Source organism: Molothrus ater, chromosome 1 (genome assembly GCF_012460135.2).
Source record: "Molothrus ater isolate BHLD 08-10-18 breed brown headed cowbird chromosome 1, BPBGC_Mater_1.1, whole genome shotgun sequence".
In the NCBI taxonomy this organism is placed as follows: Eukaryota; Metazoa; Chordata; class Aves; order Passeriformes; family Icteridae; genus Molothrus; species Molothrus ater.
This window is the reverse complement of record NC_050478.2, coordinates 129,662,310-129,677,811: the sequence shown is the minus strand read 5'-3', so window position 1 is coordinate 129,677,811 and position 15,502 is coordinate 129,662,310. Positions and strand designations below refer to the sequence as shown.

At 37.0% G+C, this 15,502-nt stretch overlaps 1 protein-coding gene across 2 annotated transcripts in view; it reads left to right on the top strand.

The window, feature by feature from the left end:
* SPAG1 (sperm associated antigen 1) overlaps positions 1-15,502 on the top strand; it is a 37,642-nt gene extending 22,140 nt beyond the window's left edge. For both annotated transcript variants that reach the window (XM_036406806.1, XM_036406808.2), the window contains exons 13-19: positions 317-469; positions 4,704-4,876; positions 7,392-7,533; positions 8,431-8,557; positions 11,736-11,900; positions 13,776-14,153; positions 14,322-15,502. In XM_036406806.1, coding sequence (XP_036262699.1) covers positions 317-469; positions 4,704-4,876; positions 7,392-7,533; positions 8,431-8,557; positions 11,736-11,900; positions 13,776-14,153; positions 14,322-14,453 — 1,270 coding nt within the window. In that variant the 3' untranslated portion in view covers positions 14,454-15,502. The remainder of the gene's footprint in view (positions 1-316; positions 470-4,703; positions 4,877-7,391; positions 7,534-8,430; positions 8,558-11,735; positions 11,901-13,775; positions 14,154-14,321) is intronic.

Sequence of the window (15,502 nt, the reverse complement as noted above, 5' to 3'; positions counted from 1 at the left end):
AATCTAGGCAGGACTTAGGAAAAATAGCTTTTGCTCATAAGCAGGTGCCATTCCATTAATCATATCATGGTGATGAGAGCAGTTTTCCAGATGGAAGACAGAGCTTTGAGTAGAGTAAGCTGTAGTAAAAGCACTAACAATTTCAAAACTGGGTGTAATTTAGGGCATTGATATGAACCACTCAGACCCATTTTCCTTAGTTATTTTACTGTAAGTGCCATCTGAAATCACAGAGTTGCATATAGTTATGTATATCATGGTTCACTTAATTCAGTTACTCCTTTTCAATCCTGCATTTTTCTTCTTGTCTTCCCAGGGCTCTGGAGCTCCAGCCATTTTCCCTTAAGCCTCTTCTACGCCGAGCAATGGCGAGCGAGTCAATGGAGCGGTACCGACAGGCGTACATTGATTACAAAACAGTCCTGCAGATAGACAGCAGCATCCAGGCAGCAAACGACAGTGCTAACAGGTAACTGCACACACAAATGCTCTGATAACAGTCAAAAGAGAAGACAATTCAAATTTGTTTGTTTTGCATGCTCCCTCTGTTCTGTACCCTTGGAGCTGTTGCAGAGTTAGTTCATTATAGGTGGAGGATTGGGTGTTCTTTTAGTTGTTTTCCCATTATTTCAGTTTTCTTCTCCTAGCAGCGGGTTCCTTTCCTGTTTTTCAAAAATGTAATATTTTTAATATTTTAAGGCTGGGTTTTTCAATAGTGCTTCTACTTGTTCTCTTCCCTAACTTCTATTTTATACTATATAAAGTAATTCTTAAGGTCCATGCCATTTCTCTGACATCCTGTTTCCTTTACATATTAACAGTCTTTCTGTGGCACTTGGAGATTTATGTTAAGTGTGAATCCTTCTGTATGCTGCAGTTGTGGAAATAGTGAAATAGCCTGAAACAGTGGTTGGCTACAAAGCTTAGAGGTGTAAAAAATATAATTGAATATTATTTTCAAGTATTAATACTTTCAACATTAATTCTTTCTGCTAAGAGAGACTTTTCAATTTCTCTATATACTTTTAATACTATAAAGTTGAAAACAGAACAGCCATTAATCACTGAGCAGAAACCCACATGCATGTGACTTTTACAGTGGAATCTAGTGTGGGTTTTTTTTTCCTAAGGCAAGACCATGAGCACTTTCACTATTCATTAAAAAGCCCATAATATCTTTCTTTAAATTCTCTTTATTTGACCAGAGGAAATTTGTGGCACTTTATAATCTCTTAGAAGTCCTATTTTTTTGATACCACAAAAATTTTTAGTGATCTTCTGTATCTGTGGTGATAATAGAGCACTTGGATTGGTGGAATAGCTGCTTATCCTGGTATCTATGTAATTATTACACTTTTTAAAAATCTTCTTGGCTTATTTTATCTGCAGATACTCTTTTCATATTTCTCCTTGACTTGGAACTTGCTTAGTAATAAGCTGATTTCCCTTTTCTCCTTAACACTCTTCCTTTTCTCCTCTCTAGGCCTTCCTTATGTTTTTAGCTTCACTGCTCATTACTCTTTTCCTCCCTGGCAACCCATCACCTTATTTCAGCTGCTTCTTCCTTCTTCTCTTCTGCTGGTAATTCACTTTTGCTTGCAAATTATTAGTTCCTAAATCATAGACCTCCTGCGTAATTGAACTTTAACTATATTTTAAAAAAAAATATTTTATCATTTGAAACTTCAACTGAGACTGTGCTAAAGCTTTCATTTTCATTTCCAAAGTAAGAGACCTTTCTAAATATGAATTTTAAAAAAACATTTCTGTCTTTTAACTTAAAGAGACTACCCCAAATGTAATTTTTTTTTGTTTTTTTTTTTTGTTTTTTAATATTAGGAGGATCAGGTCTTAACAACCTTATTTTATTGGAGGAGTTCTTGGTTTTGAATTTTCTGTGGGAAATTGTATAGCCATGCTTTAGGATGCTGACAGGAAAAATTCATCATCCTACTTGTGTCTGAGGGTGGGTTTGATAAACCACATTGAAGCTTGTCTCTCTGTGCTTACGTGGCTAAGCAGACTTTTCAAAAACCTTAGAATCAATTGCATATTTTTAATACTCACATAAAAGACAAGGATTTTTAATATCAAACCTTTGTCTGATCATTTTGCAATCAAAAGGAAATAATTAAGAGTTTGAGTGCATAATGGAAACAAGTATAAACAGTTATTTGACTGTTCATTTTGTTGGTTAGATGATGTTAAATTGTGTCTTTTATTGATTCCTGAGGTGATGTTTTTAGATAAACTGGAAGGACTGGCTCATTTAAAGGTGTGTGCCAAATAACTGGAGATTGCATTTCAAGCATGCTTTTAATTAGTGGCATTTTCCTAGCATTGTGAACATCAGTGGATTTTCTACTTCATGTATTTTAATTTCCTCTTGAGTGTTTCATTATTTACTTTTCTCTGTTAGAAATACAGAAGCTCTAATGTGTGGGAATATGTTTATGCATTTCCTCCTACTAAACTGAAACTTCATTCCAATTGTCCCAATTCCTTTAGTATCAGTGAGCAAATTGCCTGAAATAGCTCAGAAGCTATTTTTGCAAAGTCCCATATGAGTACTGTACTTCAGAAAGAAATTTGTGATCAGCTCCAGAACTGCAGGATTGTTGGGTCAAGCTGGGGCCTTGGTGGTGGGAAATGAGTGTGTTTGTCCCAGCTTTTTCATGAGACACCTGTGCTTTTTAAGCTAATCATGGCACACAAGTATGCATTTTTGCAAAAAACTCTGCTTACATTATGATATTACAAGAAGTCAGTTAATCATCAGATACTGCAGGGTTCTTTCTGTGGATTTTGATGAATTAAGAGTTTTTTCCTGCAACTTTTTAAGCCCATTATGATAAATGAAAAAACAAATAGGAATTCAATATGACTCTGGTTTCCTGTGGAATTACTCCATTACTTCTATGGGAAATATCTGAAGTTAATTAATTGATATGTTAATATGAAGTGTACTGTTTTGTTGCCTAAAAAAACAACCTGAGTAAATCTTTGGGTTGTTCAATTTGTGATGGTGTGCCACATTTTTTCTTAGTAGTTGGGTTCAGGCTATCATTAAAATCCTGAAGTTGTAGTGAAATTAGAGCAAAGCAGTACTTGGACAAGCCACATTGTTGGTATGTCCTCTGAGATACTTAGGAATGGTACAGGCAGAGGAGAGCCCCTGCAGAGGCATGTGCAGTTAACACAGATTAAAATAGTGGTTTTGGTCACTTAGAAAACAAATAAAGCAACTAAATTATACTATGGAATGTGATATTCTGTTAATGAAGAAATTGACTTTCAAGTCAAAACCACATGGTTTTTATGCAGCATGGTGTAAGACACTCATTATATGGCTCTACAAACAGACTTTTTAATCTATATAATTCTTTAAAATATTTTGGTAATTTCTGTTCTACATAAAGGAGATTAGAACTGGGGCTGCTTTTTTGTTCTAGTGTTTTGACAAGACCACAATGGGAAAAGAATATGGTCTTGAGTGCTCTGATTCTATTGCCAAAGTATTAGACTGACACTTTTTTTTTTAAATAGCTGCTATTCAAATACTTTAAAAGAAGAAAAGTAAATAAGAAAACTCCATTGGGTAATTTATGTTCATTCTATATTGTTCTTCATGTCACTTTCAAGGTTCTTAATTTTGGTTTTGGATGTGTGTTCATGTAGTATGTTTTTCATACTGTGTTAGATGGAAGTGCACCTGATTAAAAAATTTTAGTTTTATTTCCTGTAGTGTCCATGGGACTTGCTTTGCTACTCAATTCAGATTTTTCCTTTCTTAAATTATGAATTAGACTTTTTACTAGTTGAACTTGATTTTTAAGCCCATTTTGAGACTAGGAGATGTTTATCACACTATTATTCTCATAATTCTCATAATTTTTTTTTTAACACTACAAAATTTCTAAAAGAACCATGAAATCTTAAATTGTTTCACTTACTATGTCAACTTATGTTTTTCTCTAAAAGAGAAAAAGGCAATGGGAAACTCCCACTTAAATAGTTTTGGATTGAACCACATATATGTGGAAATAGTTCACACACACACACATATATATATATCTATATGTGTATATATATATGTTGGTTTAAGAAAGACTAGACAGTTTTTATGTGTAATTAAAATATTTTTAAATGGGCATTGATCAATACATTTCTGACTATATAACTATAAAATGCAACTTAATTCAGACTAGTTTGTGACCTGCATTGCTTTCTTTAGACAGTTGTTGTGGAAGAGGTTTCATGTGACGTTTGCAAATTTAAGTATCACATTTTACCTGAAAATATTGTAATCTCACTTACTTCAGGTAACACCTATGAACAGCTGAGAAGAGTAACCAAAATAAATACATAATTTTTTTTTTTTTGGTATTTCTTTACTTGATGTGGTAGGCAGCATTTAGAGCTTAGTTACAGAATCAGTCATTGATTGAATATTTACAGATAGTGCTGAAGTCAGCTTTGTTCTAAATGCTTCCATAATACTCTAAAGTGGAAAAAGTCTAAATCTTAAATGAGTGTGATACTGTTGACTGCTGTGATAATATTTTTCAAATTAGCCTTAAGGATAATTGTTCAAGTTTTGTTTTTTTTTTAATTGAAACATTGCAGTATTGAACTGGTTCTAAGTTACTGAAGTGCGAGTTAAATATATGAAAAGTCATGTTGGTGGGGCTGTTCTTTTTCAGAATAACAAAGACTTTAATAGATCAGGATGGTCCCAGTTGGAGGGAGAAGCTGCCACCAATTCCAGTTGTTCCAGTTGCTGCTCAGCTGCACAGGTGGGATGGAGGAAGCCTCACTTCAGAGAATAAACCAAGTACTATAGACATCAACAGAGAAGAAGAATTGCAGATGAATTGTATGTATAGCTAATGCAAATACACATTCAGAAAATAAACCTAATTACAAAATGGAATATGTTTTAACAATGTCAAAGAAACTGCTTCAGAAAACACTCATTGAGACCTTTGTGAAAACCCAACGTAAATTACTGCCATTTACATGATGGAGTTTAATGGGCTTTGTGGAGCAGTTATGGTAATTTTTTTAAACCAAGTGTCATTTGCAGCATGTACTTTAGTTATATAAAGTTAAGTTATATAAAATCTGCAGTAATACTCACTGGCAAAATATCAGGATAACCAAAGCCCAACTGCTGGCCCTGCCCAGGACACCCCAAGAGTCACTCCATGAGCCTGAGAGCATTGTCCAAACCCTTCTTGAACTCTGTCAGCCTTGGTGCTGTGACCACTTCCCTGGGGAGCCTGTTCCAGTGCCCAACCAGCTTCTGGGGGAAGAACCTTTTTGTGATACCCATCCTAAACCTCCCCTAGCTCCACTTCCCTGAGTCCTGTCTCTGGTCATGAGAGTGAAGAGATCAGTGCCTGCTTCTCTGTTTCCCCTTGTGGGGATCTCAGTTTTGTCCAGGCTGAACAGACCAAGTGACCTCAGCCACTCCTCATCCAGCTTCCCCTCTGACCCTTCACCATGCTCTTCTTTGGATGCTCTCTGGATCTTTCTTATGTTGTGGTGCCCAAAACTGCTCCCAGCACTCAAGGTAATGCTGCCCCAGTGCAGAGCAGAGCAGGACAATCCTCTCCCATGCCCTGCTGGCAATGTTTTGCCTGAAGACCCCCAGGACACGAGCATCAGTGGTTTCCCTGACATCATAACACAGTTAAAAAACAGTTTTCTCCCAGAAAAACCCACCACCCAAACAGACACCCAACTTTGGCAGAAGATTAGGAGACACCTTTCAAAGATGTTCTGGACTTGTCCATATGTAATCACTGAGTGCTGAACTCTGGGAAACTTAACTTCCTTCCTGACTTTTTTTCCCGTCATTGCAGTTTCCATTTTTCTCCCTTAGAATATAAAGCGAAGGAAGCTCTCTGATTCAGTTGTTACTGACATTAAACACTCCCTTTGCAAAGGCTTTAACCCTATGATTCCTTATTCAAGTATTAATTGGTTTCCCTTTGAGTTTATTTCAATATAAAGTAGTATTGAAGATATTCTCCCCTCAATTAACAACAGGGGTGGCTGCAGTTTGTAACTGGGCTGTTGGCCAAGTATGTACCAGTGATGGGGTTATGTGTCTATAATGCATTACTGCAATACTGAGTGTCCTCCAAGTGCTTGGCAGCTTTGTGATACAAGTCATGTCTATTTCAAATAGAGCAGGCTTTGGTTAGGCTTTATTTTTAGAAAAGTTAAACAATGATTGTGTAACTGTTTTCTTCACTGAAGGCTGACTCTTAAGGTTCTGGTTGCCTTCTCAGGCTTCTGCTGCATCAGTGAGACCTGACAGTGATAGCTGGTACTGAAAGGCTGCCAACAATAATGTTCAGTCAGTAGTTAATCCTTACCATTGGCTGACAGTTTTTTGCAACAACTGTATGTTTTTCTTTGTGTCTTACAACTTAAGTTATAATTTAGTTGTGTGATTCATGTAGTTTATTTTTACCCAACTCTACATGTAGTTTTCTGGCATAGGAAACTGCCATGTTTTTATAAAAGAACTCAGTGAGTTCAGTTATAGGTTTAAATTGTTGGTTATATACAGTGTTGAAAACCTGAAGCTTGGCAGGAGGCTCATATTCTTTAGCACAGTGCAAAAAGTGGATTATTTCATTATGATTTACTTAGAGCTGTGTTGATAATTACTGTTTGCTCACAACAGAGTCATGAAGCTGCAGTTGGGATCAGTTTTTCACTGCAAACACAGCTAAAAACTGTAGCCTAACCCAAAAGCATCTGCAGCAAATGATGTGGAATTAAGAAGGAAGGCAGTTATGGAATAACACAGTTACTACACTAAAAAGTCTAGTTAGGTGTTTCAAGGTTCCTCACTGCATATTTTAGAAATAGTTCTTAACAGAGTATTGTCACTGTCAGTTTAGCTTAGTAACTGTGGTATGATTGCAAAGACAATATTAGATCAAATTATGGCCACCTTGGTGTGATGGTGGAGATCTGGAAGGCTTTAATCCTGCTGATTAAGTCTCCACCAGTGTAAGTAAAAGCAGGGCCTCAGTGTTCACAGGTAGGCCCTCTCTGCCACACAGAAACTGGGAAAGCTTGGAGCTGTCTGTTGCATTCCCATTATGTTCAGCAGAGAAGTAACACTGGTGGATGGGGAAGTATTTGTTGAGCCAAATGTAGGTGTGGCTGTGCCTTGGCTGGAGCAGCAGGGGAGGCTGGGGACAGGAATGGCCGAGTGCAGTGACAGACTGGGACAGTGTGACAGAGTGACAGGCAGAGTGACAGTGCAGGGACTCCACTGCCAGGCGTTAATCCTCAGTCTGCACAGATCATTCAGCCACCCATAACAAACTGACCTGATGTGACACTGTGATCCTTCCCTGCTCTAGGTGAGGAAGCTACAGAGAAGTTCAAGAGGTTGAAAAATGAAGGGAATGATTTTGTAAAAATGGGGGAATACGAAGAAGCTGCAAATAAATACAGTGAGTGCATGAAGTTGAATACTGAGGAATGTACTGTCTACACTAACAGGTAAAGATCCAAAGGCTAATGCTGCTTTGTGGGATAGCAGTAGTTACATTTTCTCATTTCAAATAGAGATTTTGCATCTGTTCACTCATTGTTGTGAAAAAGGGATTTTTTTTCCCTACTTGGTAAGTGCTTATAATAACAAAATGGATTTCTGTAAAAACATTTTTCAAGAGGAGCAAGTATTAATGTCACTGATATATATCTTAAAGTCTTATATATAAATAAAGTAAGCAATAGTAGAAGTTATAATTAGCATAGCATTTTGTAGTGTTTTTGAGATTTTTTTAAGAGTACTGGTATGATTTGAATTAAAAACTTAACATGAAGTAGCAGTATCTCAGATATGAAGAGTAATAATTCAGAGAAAATGTACATTCTGAGAAAATAAAAGTAAGAACACAGTCATACATCAGCATTATTTTAAAGGTTGACCTAATTCAGCAGTATAATTCTTTATGCTGTAATCTTATCAGCTCCTACAAACTTAAGAAGGATTTGATTAGACCAGTACTTGAATAGGAGAGTTCCAAGTAATAATTAGGTACAGAGAGCAGTGTTGTTAATTTAATGCAGAGCACTTTTTTAACCAGAATGGCTGTATAAAATCTGTATTACATTAACCACTATGCTATCATATTGTACTAATGTAGGCTCTGTTTTTAAAATATTTGCATACCTGTTTAACTTCAAGCATTAGTTGTACTTGCATTTTGGTTTTTTTTCAGGAATTAGCCTTCTCTAAATCCATCCAGTGATGTTCTTGATAGTTAATGGTACTTAAAAAAAATCACATTGAGACTGAATTGTTTGAAGTATTTTAATTAACATTTGTGAGTCAGAAGATGTTGGCACTACAGAATTACTTACATTGCAGTGTATTCTGTTTTTCTGTGTTAGAGCTCTCTGTTACTTGAAACTGTATAAATATGAAGAGGCCAAGCGGGATTGTGATCATGTTCTTCAGATAGAAGATTCTAATATTAAAGCTTTTTATAGAAGAGCACTAGCGTACAAAGGATTACAGGTGAGGAAAAAGAACATGCCAGGTTCTTAAGCACTTCTAAACTTGCTTTTATCCCCTTCAAAGGCAATGAGGAAGTTGCTGTCAAAGGGTGACTACAAACAAAGTACTCAGTGTTATGATTTATTACTTTGTAGAGCATTAGGCATACATAAAACATTATATAAATATTTTTGCTACATCAAAACCTGCATGTTGATGTAATAATTTGAGAAAATACAAGAATATTGCAATAAATAAGGTTTGACTGGAGATTGGTTAAGTGAGTTTCAAATCTGTTCTAATGTTCTAGTATTGTCCTTCTGGGTATCCCAGTCTCTTTTATCTGTCAAGGAGTTTACTATGACTTTGCTGATGACAAATGGATTCTCTCCAAGTTTGTCTTCATCTGTCCAAACCAAAATCTCAAGCTGTCTTGGCATCTGCTCATGTTTAAGTATCATATTAAACCAAGGTTTGAATTATTGTTTTTTCTTTGTTCCCCCACTGCGTTACAGGCCTTTGTCAGTTCTGTACTTTGTCACTCTATGGCAGTGGCAGTGCTCAGCCTTTCCCTTTCCATCTGCATGGAGATGGTGGTGTTTCCACAGTGCTCATCTTACATACAGTTTTTAGAGTATCCTTTTACCTGATCATCATAAATGCAGACACATTGATCATATCCATCCTGAATGTGACTTCAAATCTCATGTTCCATCACTGAACTATGTTGTTCTGTTTGTCCCTCCCTCTGGTGGTTCCCCATCTTCAGTGATGTTAAGTCAGCCTTAACACTCCACAATTCTCCCACAGCAATCTTTGCTCTACCCATCAGCTCTTACTTGGTATTGAATTATCAGCTTCTTGATTTTGTGGGCTCATGATGGCAGCTCTCATCACCTGCTTTGTATTAAATTTACAAGTGTCTTTAAACAAGCATCTGAAGTGCTGTCTTCCACATTGCAGGAGTGGACTGGAGGTACACCAAGTTTCATCATTGTCCTTCAGATACATGGATGCTTACTCAGACCTCCATTATGTTTGATGCCTTAACAAAAAATTACTGGATGGTGTCTCAGCTTACAAGGCACCTGAGAACCTGTTTGTGCTTAGCAGCATACCAGTCTGTTCTCATCCCATGTTATAATTCCAAATGCAGGTCCTAGGAACATGATACGTGATACATTTGTTCCTCTGTTGCAGTAGCTATAAAATTTTTGAAGTGTGATAAGTCCCAATTTGTAATGTTTTTTCTGTAACTGTGCTAAGCTACCTGTTATTAATCACCTCTAAGCTTATATTGTTAAAATTGATAAAACATCAGTGTAAATGTGATTCTACCAGACAGTAAAAAGGATATTACACACCTGTGAAGAAGGCTGAGATTGCTTTTTGCATATCCCAGGAAAAAGTGCTATTTTTGTATTATTGAAGACAACGTGAAACATAGTGTTGATAAACTCCTTCAGAACAGCCTGAGCTGGGGACTCCCAAAATGTTTTGTTGTGGTTGAATTTAATGCCTTCATTATTGCTAATTTCAGAGATGAAAGTGAAAGGTAAACTCAGATAAAATGACAAAAATTACCTGAAGTTGACAAATTACTCTGTAATGAAGAATTGTATGAGCTAAAGGCATATAGTTTGGCAAAAACCTCACTAAGGTAGGAAGTGTCATTTGTAAGTAATTAGACACACATTTAACTAAAAAAGCTGCAGTGGAATTTAATGTAGTAAATGAGGGGTTTTTTACAGATTTACCAGGATGTAGTTAAGGGAAGATCAGGAAAAATGTTGGGGAGGTTATGTTAGGCCTAGGACACAGGACCCCAAACAGCATCTCTTGCAGCTGGTAGTCCACCCTCCTGCTTTGGGTACAGTCATCTTGTGTGATTTTTGTTGGGCAGTCAGGCAGGCTGCAGTTTTAAATTCAGTAGAATTGGTTGCTGACCCTTGTTACTGTTTCCAGAAGTCTGTTCCAGAATCTCTTTTCTCTGTAGTTGTGAATCCTCACATCTGTAATTCAGATGATTAAGCTTAATTAGTAGTGGATTTCTCATGAAAGCAACCTGGCCCCTGTGTGCATTCCTTTGTTAGGGGTACATAATTCTCATTCTCTCTATTCCTTCGTGACCTGGCAGGCTTCAGTTCTGCAGCCCCTCTGCACCTTGAATACTGGCCACCAGTTTGGAACAAAATGTGGGAAGGAGTTTGAGTGACTTGGACACTGGCTCCTCTGTTACAGTTGAGGTGCTGAGGAAGTACCTCAGGTGCTACATGAGGATTTTTTTTCCATAATACAAATTATTTAATAGTAACCTTTTGATGCTGCTTGGGAACAGAAGCAATACAAGACCAAACAGAAGCAATACAAGACCACTCACACAAGAAATTGTTGGTCTTTTGCTGTCTGTATGGTCTTTTACTGTTTACTGCTTCATTTCATCTTTATTTTTGATACTCCAGCCCTTGAGATGTCTTGATTTTCCTATGTCTGTGTGATATCACACTAAGACTGTGATAATTCCAGTCTTCCTCAATTGATGCTATTAACTTTGTGACTTTAGAAAATTTAGTTTAAAAATAGTAATTATACATTAAAAATGGGAAATAAAAGCATGGAACAAATTACAAGACTGATTATTGAGGAACTGTGTCCTAATGCCACTCTGTCACTGTGTTTGTCCTAATCTTGTTTAGCCCAGAGGTTGTAACATAATCCCAGTCTTCTCAAGTATTAGCAAAATTTCACTGTAAGAGATGGTCTATTGGATTGAAGCCCAGGAAGATTAGATATATCTTTAATCAAAGTTCAGTTTAATTCTCTTATTGGCAAAGCAAGTATGCAGACTTACTGGACTCACATTATATTAATTGTGAAGCAGTGTTACACTGTAAGTAATCATGCTTAAAAGCAGCAAACTTCAATAATTTGCTCTCTGACACAGGGAATAGGTTTCTGAAAATAAATTATTTCATATTACATATTTAATTGGAAATATTTAGTCACAGAGTATTAACTCATTCTCATTTCCTTTTTCCCCTCTAAAGAAATCACACTATCAGTATTTAGATTATTTTTGTCTACTTAGTGTCCAGATCCCAGTATTTTTACCTTTCTTACTTGTAAAGAACAGTATGGTACTTCAGATTTATTTTTCTAGGGAGGTGCTTATGAGAAAAATATTTTCTTCTACTTACAGAATTATCAAGCCAGTGCTGATGATTTCAACAAGGTACTTCTAATAGATCCAAATGTTGTTGAAGCACAGAAGGAATTAGAGGAGGTAACCCAGCTGCTTCACCTTGACAGCAGTGCTGGAGATGGCAGTCAGCAAGCACACGGGAAGAAGATAACCATACAAGAGGTGGTGTGCCTGCTCATTTCTTAAAAGCAAACACAGCAGAAGCTGCACATTTGAAGAGATACTAAAGCTTTTGTTTGTCCATCTTGAATCTGTATCTTTGTGGGGATGGTGTTGTATTTTTCATATAATTTTGAGGGCATATTGGAGGAGTTTTACATATGATAAAGCTTGGACTGCTCACAAGTGTATTCAGAACTAGAGCAGGAAGGAAAATAGTCCATTTAGATGGCACTAAACTCGAGGGTATGCTCCTTGTAAACAAAAGCTGCTTAAGCTTTGAAATATGTTTTACAGAGTGCAGCTGTGAAATAGCAGTTTCATTTTTGAATTCTGTGCTCCTTGGGCAGCCTCTGGGGCTGTGCTGGCAGAGGTCTGTGGTCAGCAGATGGCCTGGCTGCTCCTGTGCTGGTCCTGAAGTTAGGGGTCTGAAAAATGAAATCCTACCCTAAAGAGCAAGAGTAAAACATCTATAGGATCTTATAAAAGAAACACAGGATGTAATGTTATGTACAAGATCAAAATGTTAGATTTGCACAGTTCTGGGTAGAATTAGGTGATGAAAGGATTTTCTCAGTCATCTGATATTTTTGGATTGTAGCTTTGCTGGTCGTTAAAGAATTCTTTTCCCCCTTTTCATTTAAAAATGTATAGTTAAAATACATAGTTACCAGTCTGAACAGTGGTACTGTAATTTGATAATGTAATTTCAGAATCTGGTATAATGGAAACTGCAGTTATTAATATGGGGGGGGGGGAAAATGTTCTTGAAGTACTTCAGGTTGTCACGAGCTCATGGGATTTTATGTAACAGGCATAATCTGGTATAGTGTTAGTTAAGCTCTGAGTTGTGACAAACAACAGGACCTGGAAGGTGTTTAGAGGCAGTTTGGGAAGTGACCACATAATTCAGAGACCAGCTAACTACATTGCTGGCACTGGTAATTTTCCTAGGGATCACGCAGGAAGCATTTATGTTTGCTGGCATCATTACAACTGCCCCTGTGGAGAGGCTCCCCTCTTTCACCTGCTGTAGTACAAGATTGTCTTTTTTCCATGAAGACAGACTGTAAAGAAAAACAAAATTAGAAAAATAATTTATCATCATTATTCTTTGTTAATCAAGCTATAATTATATAAAAGACAGACAAGGTTTCTCCCTTGATTCTAAGGATTGTTGAAAAATAGAACAAAATGTCTATAAGCCAAATGCAGTATTTTCCAAAAATTACTAATCTCCTGTTCTATGCAATATAGTATTTTCAGACTTTTCAAAATACTTGGCATTGACAGACCCTGTTCAGTAAGTTTTAGTCAGGTTATAATAATTTCACAACTCTTGATGGCTTGAAATAGATTTTAGCAAATGTAGTTAGTTGGCCCCCGTAGTTAATTTTTAGTTACTGATTCGTGAAACTTGATGGAGGTTGCAGCCTCAGAAGTGGATAGTGAGGCAGGTTATCCATGCTGAGCTTTCTCCCTCCAAAGCAAGACTCCAAACAGCAATCTGATGCAGAGAAATGGAACATGGGTGTCTGCTGCCTTGACTCCAGCTGTCCCTGTCTTCTTGAACTTCACATTAATACATGTGTGGAGTCCTCCTTTCTCCTGGTGCTCTGCAGGGGTGATTCCACAGTGCAGTGCCAAGCAGTGAAAAGGAGGTGTAAAAAATACACTTTGGACAGCGAGCCTTTAAAGGTGAATTAGAGAGCTCCTGTTCTGGGGCCAGTAGGACATGGAAGAAGGTGGGTGCACTTCTTTGTTGAAGAGCAGAGTGCCAGCTTTAATCCAGTGCTGTGATGGATAAGTGCAGTTTATGAAGCTTCTGGTTATCTCTGTGTCCACATGAAGTGATCTGTTGCCCCTTTGTTTGTGAAGGAGACTGACCCTGATGCACAGGGAGAGGGCCACTTTGCCACATCAGAAGATGCTGAGGCTCAGCCCGTGGCTGCTGAGGAGGCTGTTCCAAAGGCAGTGCCAAGGAGATCCTCGGAGAGGCTCCGTGTTTCAGAACCACCCAACGCTTACGACTTCGGTCAGATCATCAATGCACTGAATGCCAGTAAGGATAAAGCTGCTTGTGCAGATCTCTTAACAACTACTGATCCAAAAACACTGCCAGTGCTGCTAAGTAACAAACTTGAAGGAGAAATCCTTCTGATTTTTATCCAGTCATTGGAACATTACATAGCTGGAAAAGATCCTGGCCTTGTATATCAGCACCTGTTCTACTTGAGCAAAGCCAAAAGATTTAAGGTAAGAACATAGACTGATTGAGTGGGTACTTAAATTGCACAGAAATCTAAAGGAAATTTTCATATCTTAAAAGGAAAAACCACACTGACTTATGTGTCTCTGTCAGATATTTTGATTCTCACTCAACCTGTGCTGATTATAAAATAATTTGTTGTGGGATTTTTTCAGGTGGTGCTGGCTCTTCTCAGCAAAAATGAAAAAGAAGAGATACAGCATCTGTTTGACTTACTGACAGAAAGCCAGAGTGATCAGTACTCACTGGAAGATCTTGAGAGCCTTAAACAGGTTTATGAACTTTAAGAAGTTAAAGTTTATTGGCTGCATGCATATAGTTCATGTTAGAAGATGAATGAACTCTGCAGACTTGCCTGGGTTCAAGTGGGTCTTTACCTGGACTGCTGGAATTCTATTTTGTTTTGACAGCATATGCACATTTAAAACTTGCTGCTCTTTTCTTCTGGTAGTTGTATACATCTCTAGAATTTAATGCCCCTCTGTGTTCAGTAAAAGAGTTCATTTCATTTGGCATACTAATTTTATTTAGACTCAGAAAAATATATTTTACCTTATATATGCAATGGGAAATACCTTGATGGTACAGTAGGTAAATACACTTTTAGTCATCACTTGTTACATCATTTTGTGAGTTCTGTGTTCTTGTGATAAAGAAGTGTCTTCAAGATAAATGGGTCAGTTAGCAGTAACTTTGCTAAAATGAGTTTACAAGAAGTATTAACATTTTTCAGAAAACTCCTGTGGACCATCTATTTGTTCACTATTCCTGGTCTGTACAAAACAGATTTAAATATTTTGGCTCATTACATCTTAACAAAAAAGGTGAATGAATTATTGATTCTTGTCATGGAAACAATTATTAAATGGATGGGTATGTTTTTAACAAGTGAGTAATTTTTAGTGCACAGAGAACTCCTTTCCTGTGTGTGCGGGAGGATGGCTGGTTTTCTGACTTCTCTTGGGCAGTGACAGAAGAACAGGTAGCTGCACTGCACAATAGAAATATTTAACTCTGAGTTTTGTATTCAGATTATTTAAAATACCAGCTATTTCTGTTTACAGATATATTTATAAAACTACAACAATTTTTTGGACCAGTATAATTTTTTTTTAATTTCAGGCATTACTTAAGTTTTATATTTGATTCTGACAAAGTTCCTTCAAAGGTGAAGCTTTTAAATTTTTCAGATACCCTGATGCCTTCTTTGCACAGATGATATAAATGTATATCAAACTCACTTAGCACTGCAGAAATATCATTAAGAATGTTGTTCTAATGAAAATTTTTCTCAGGTGTCTACTAATTAATAAAGTTATTTTCTTGAGAAATACAA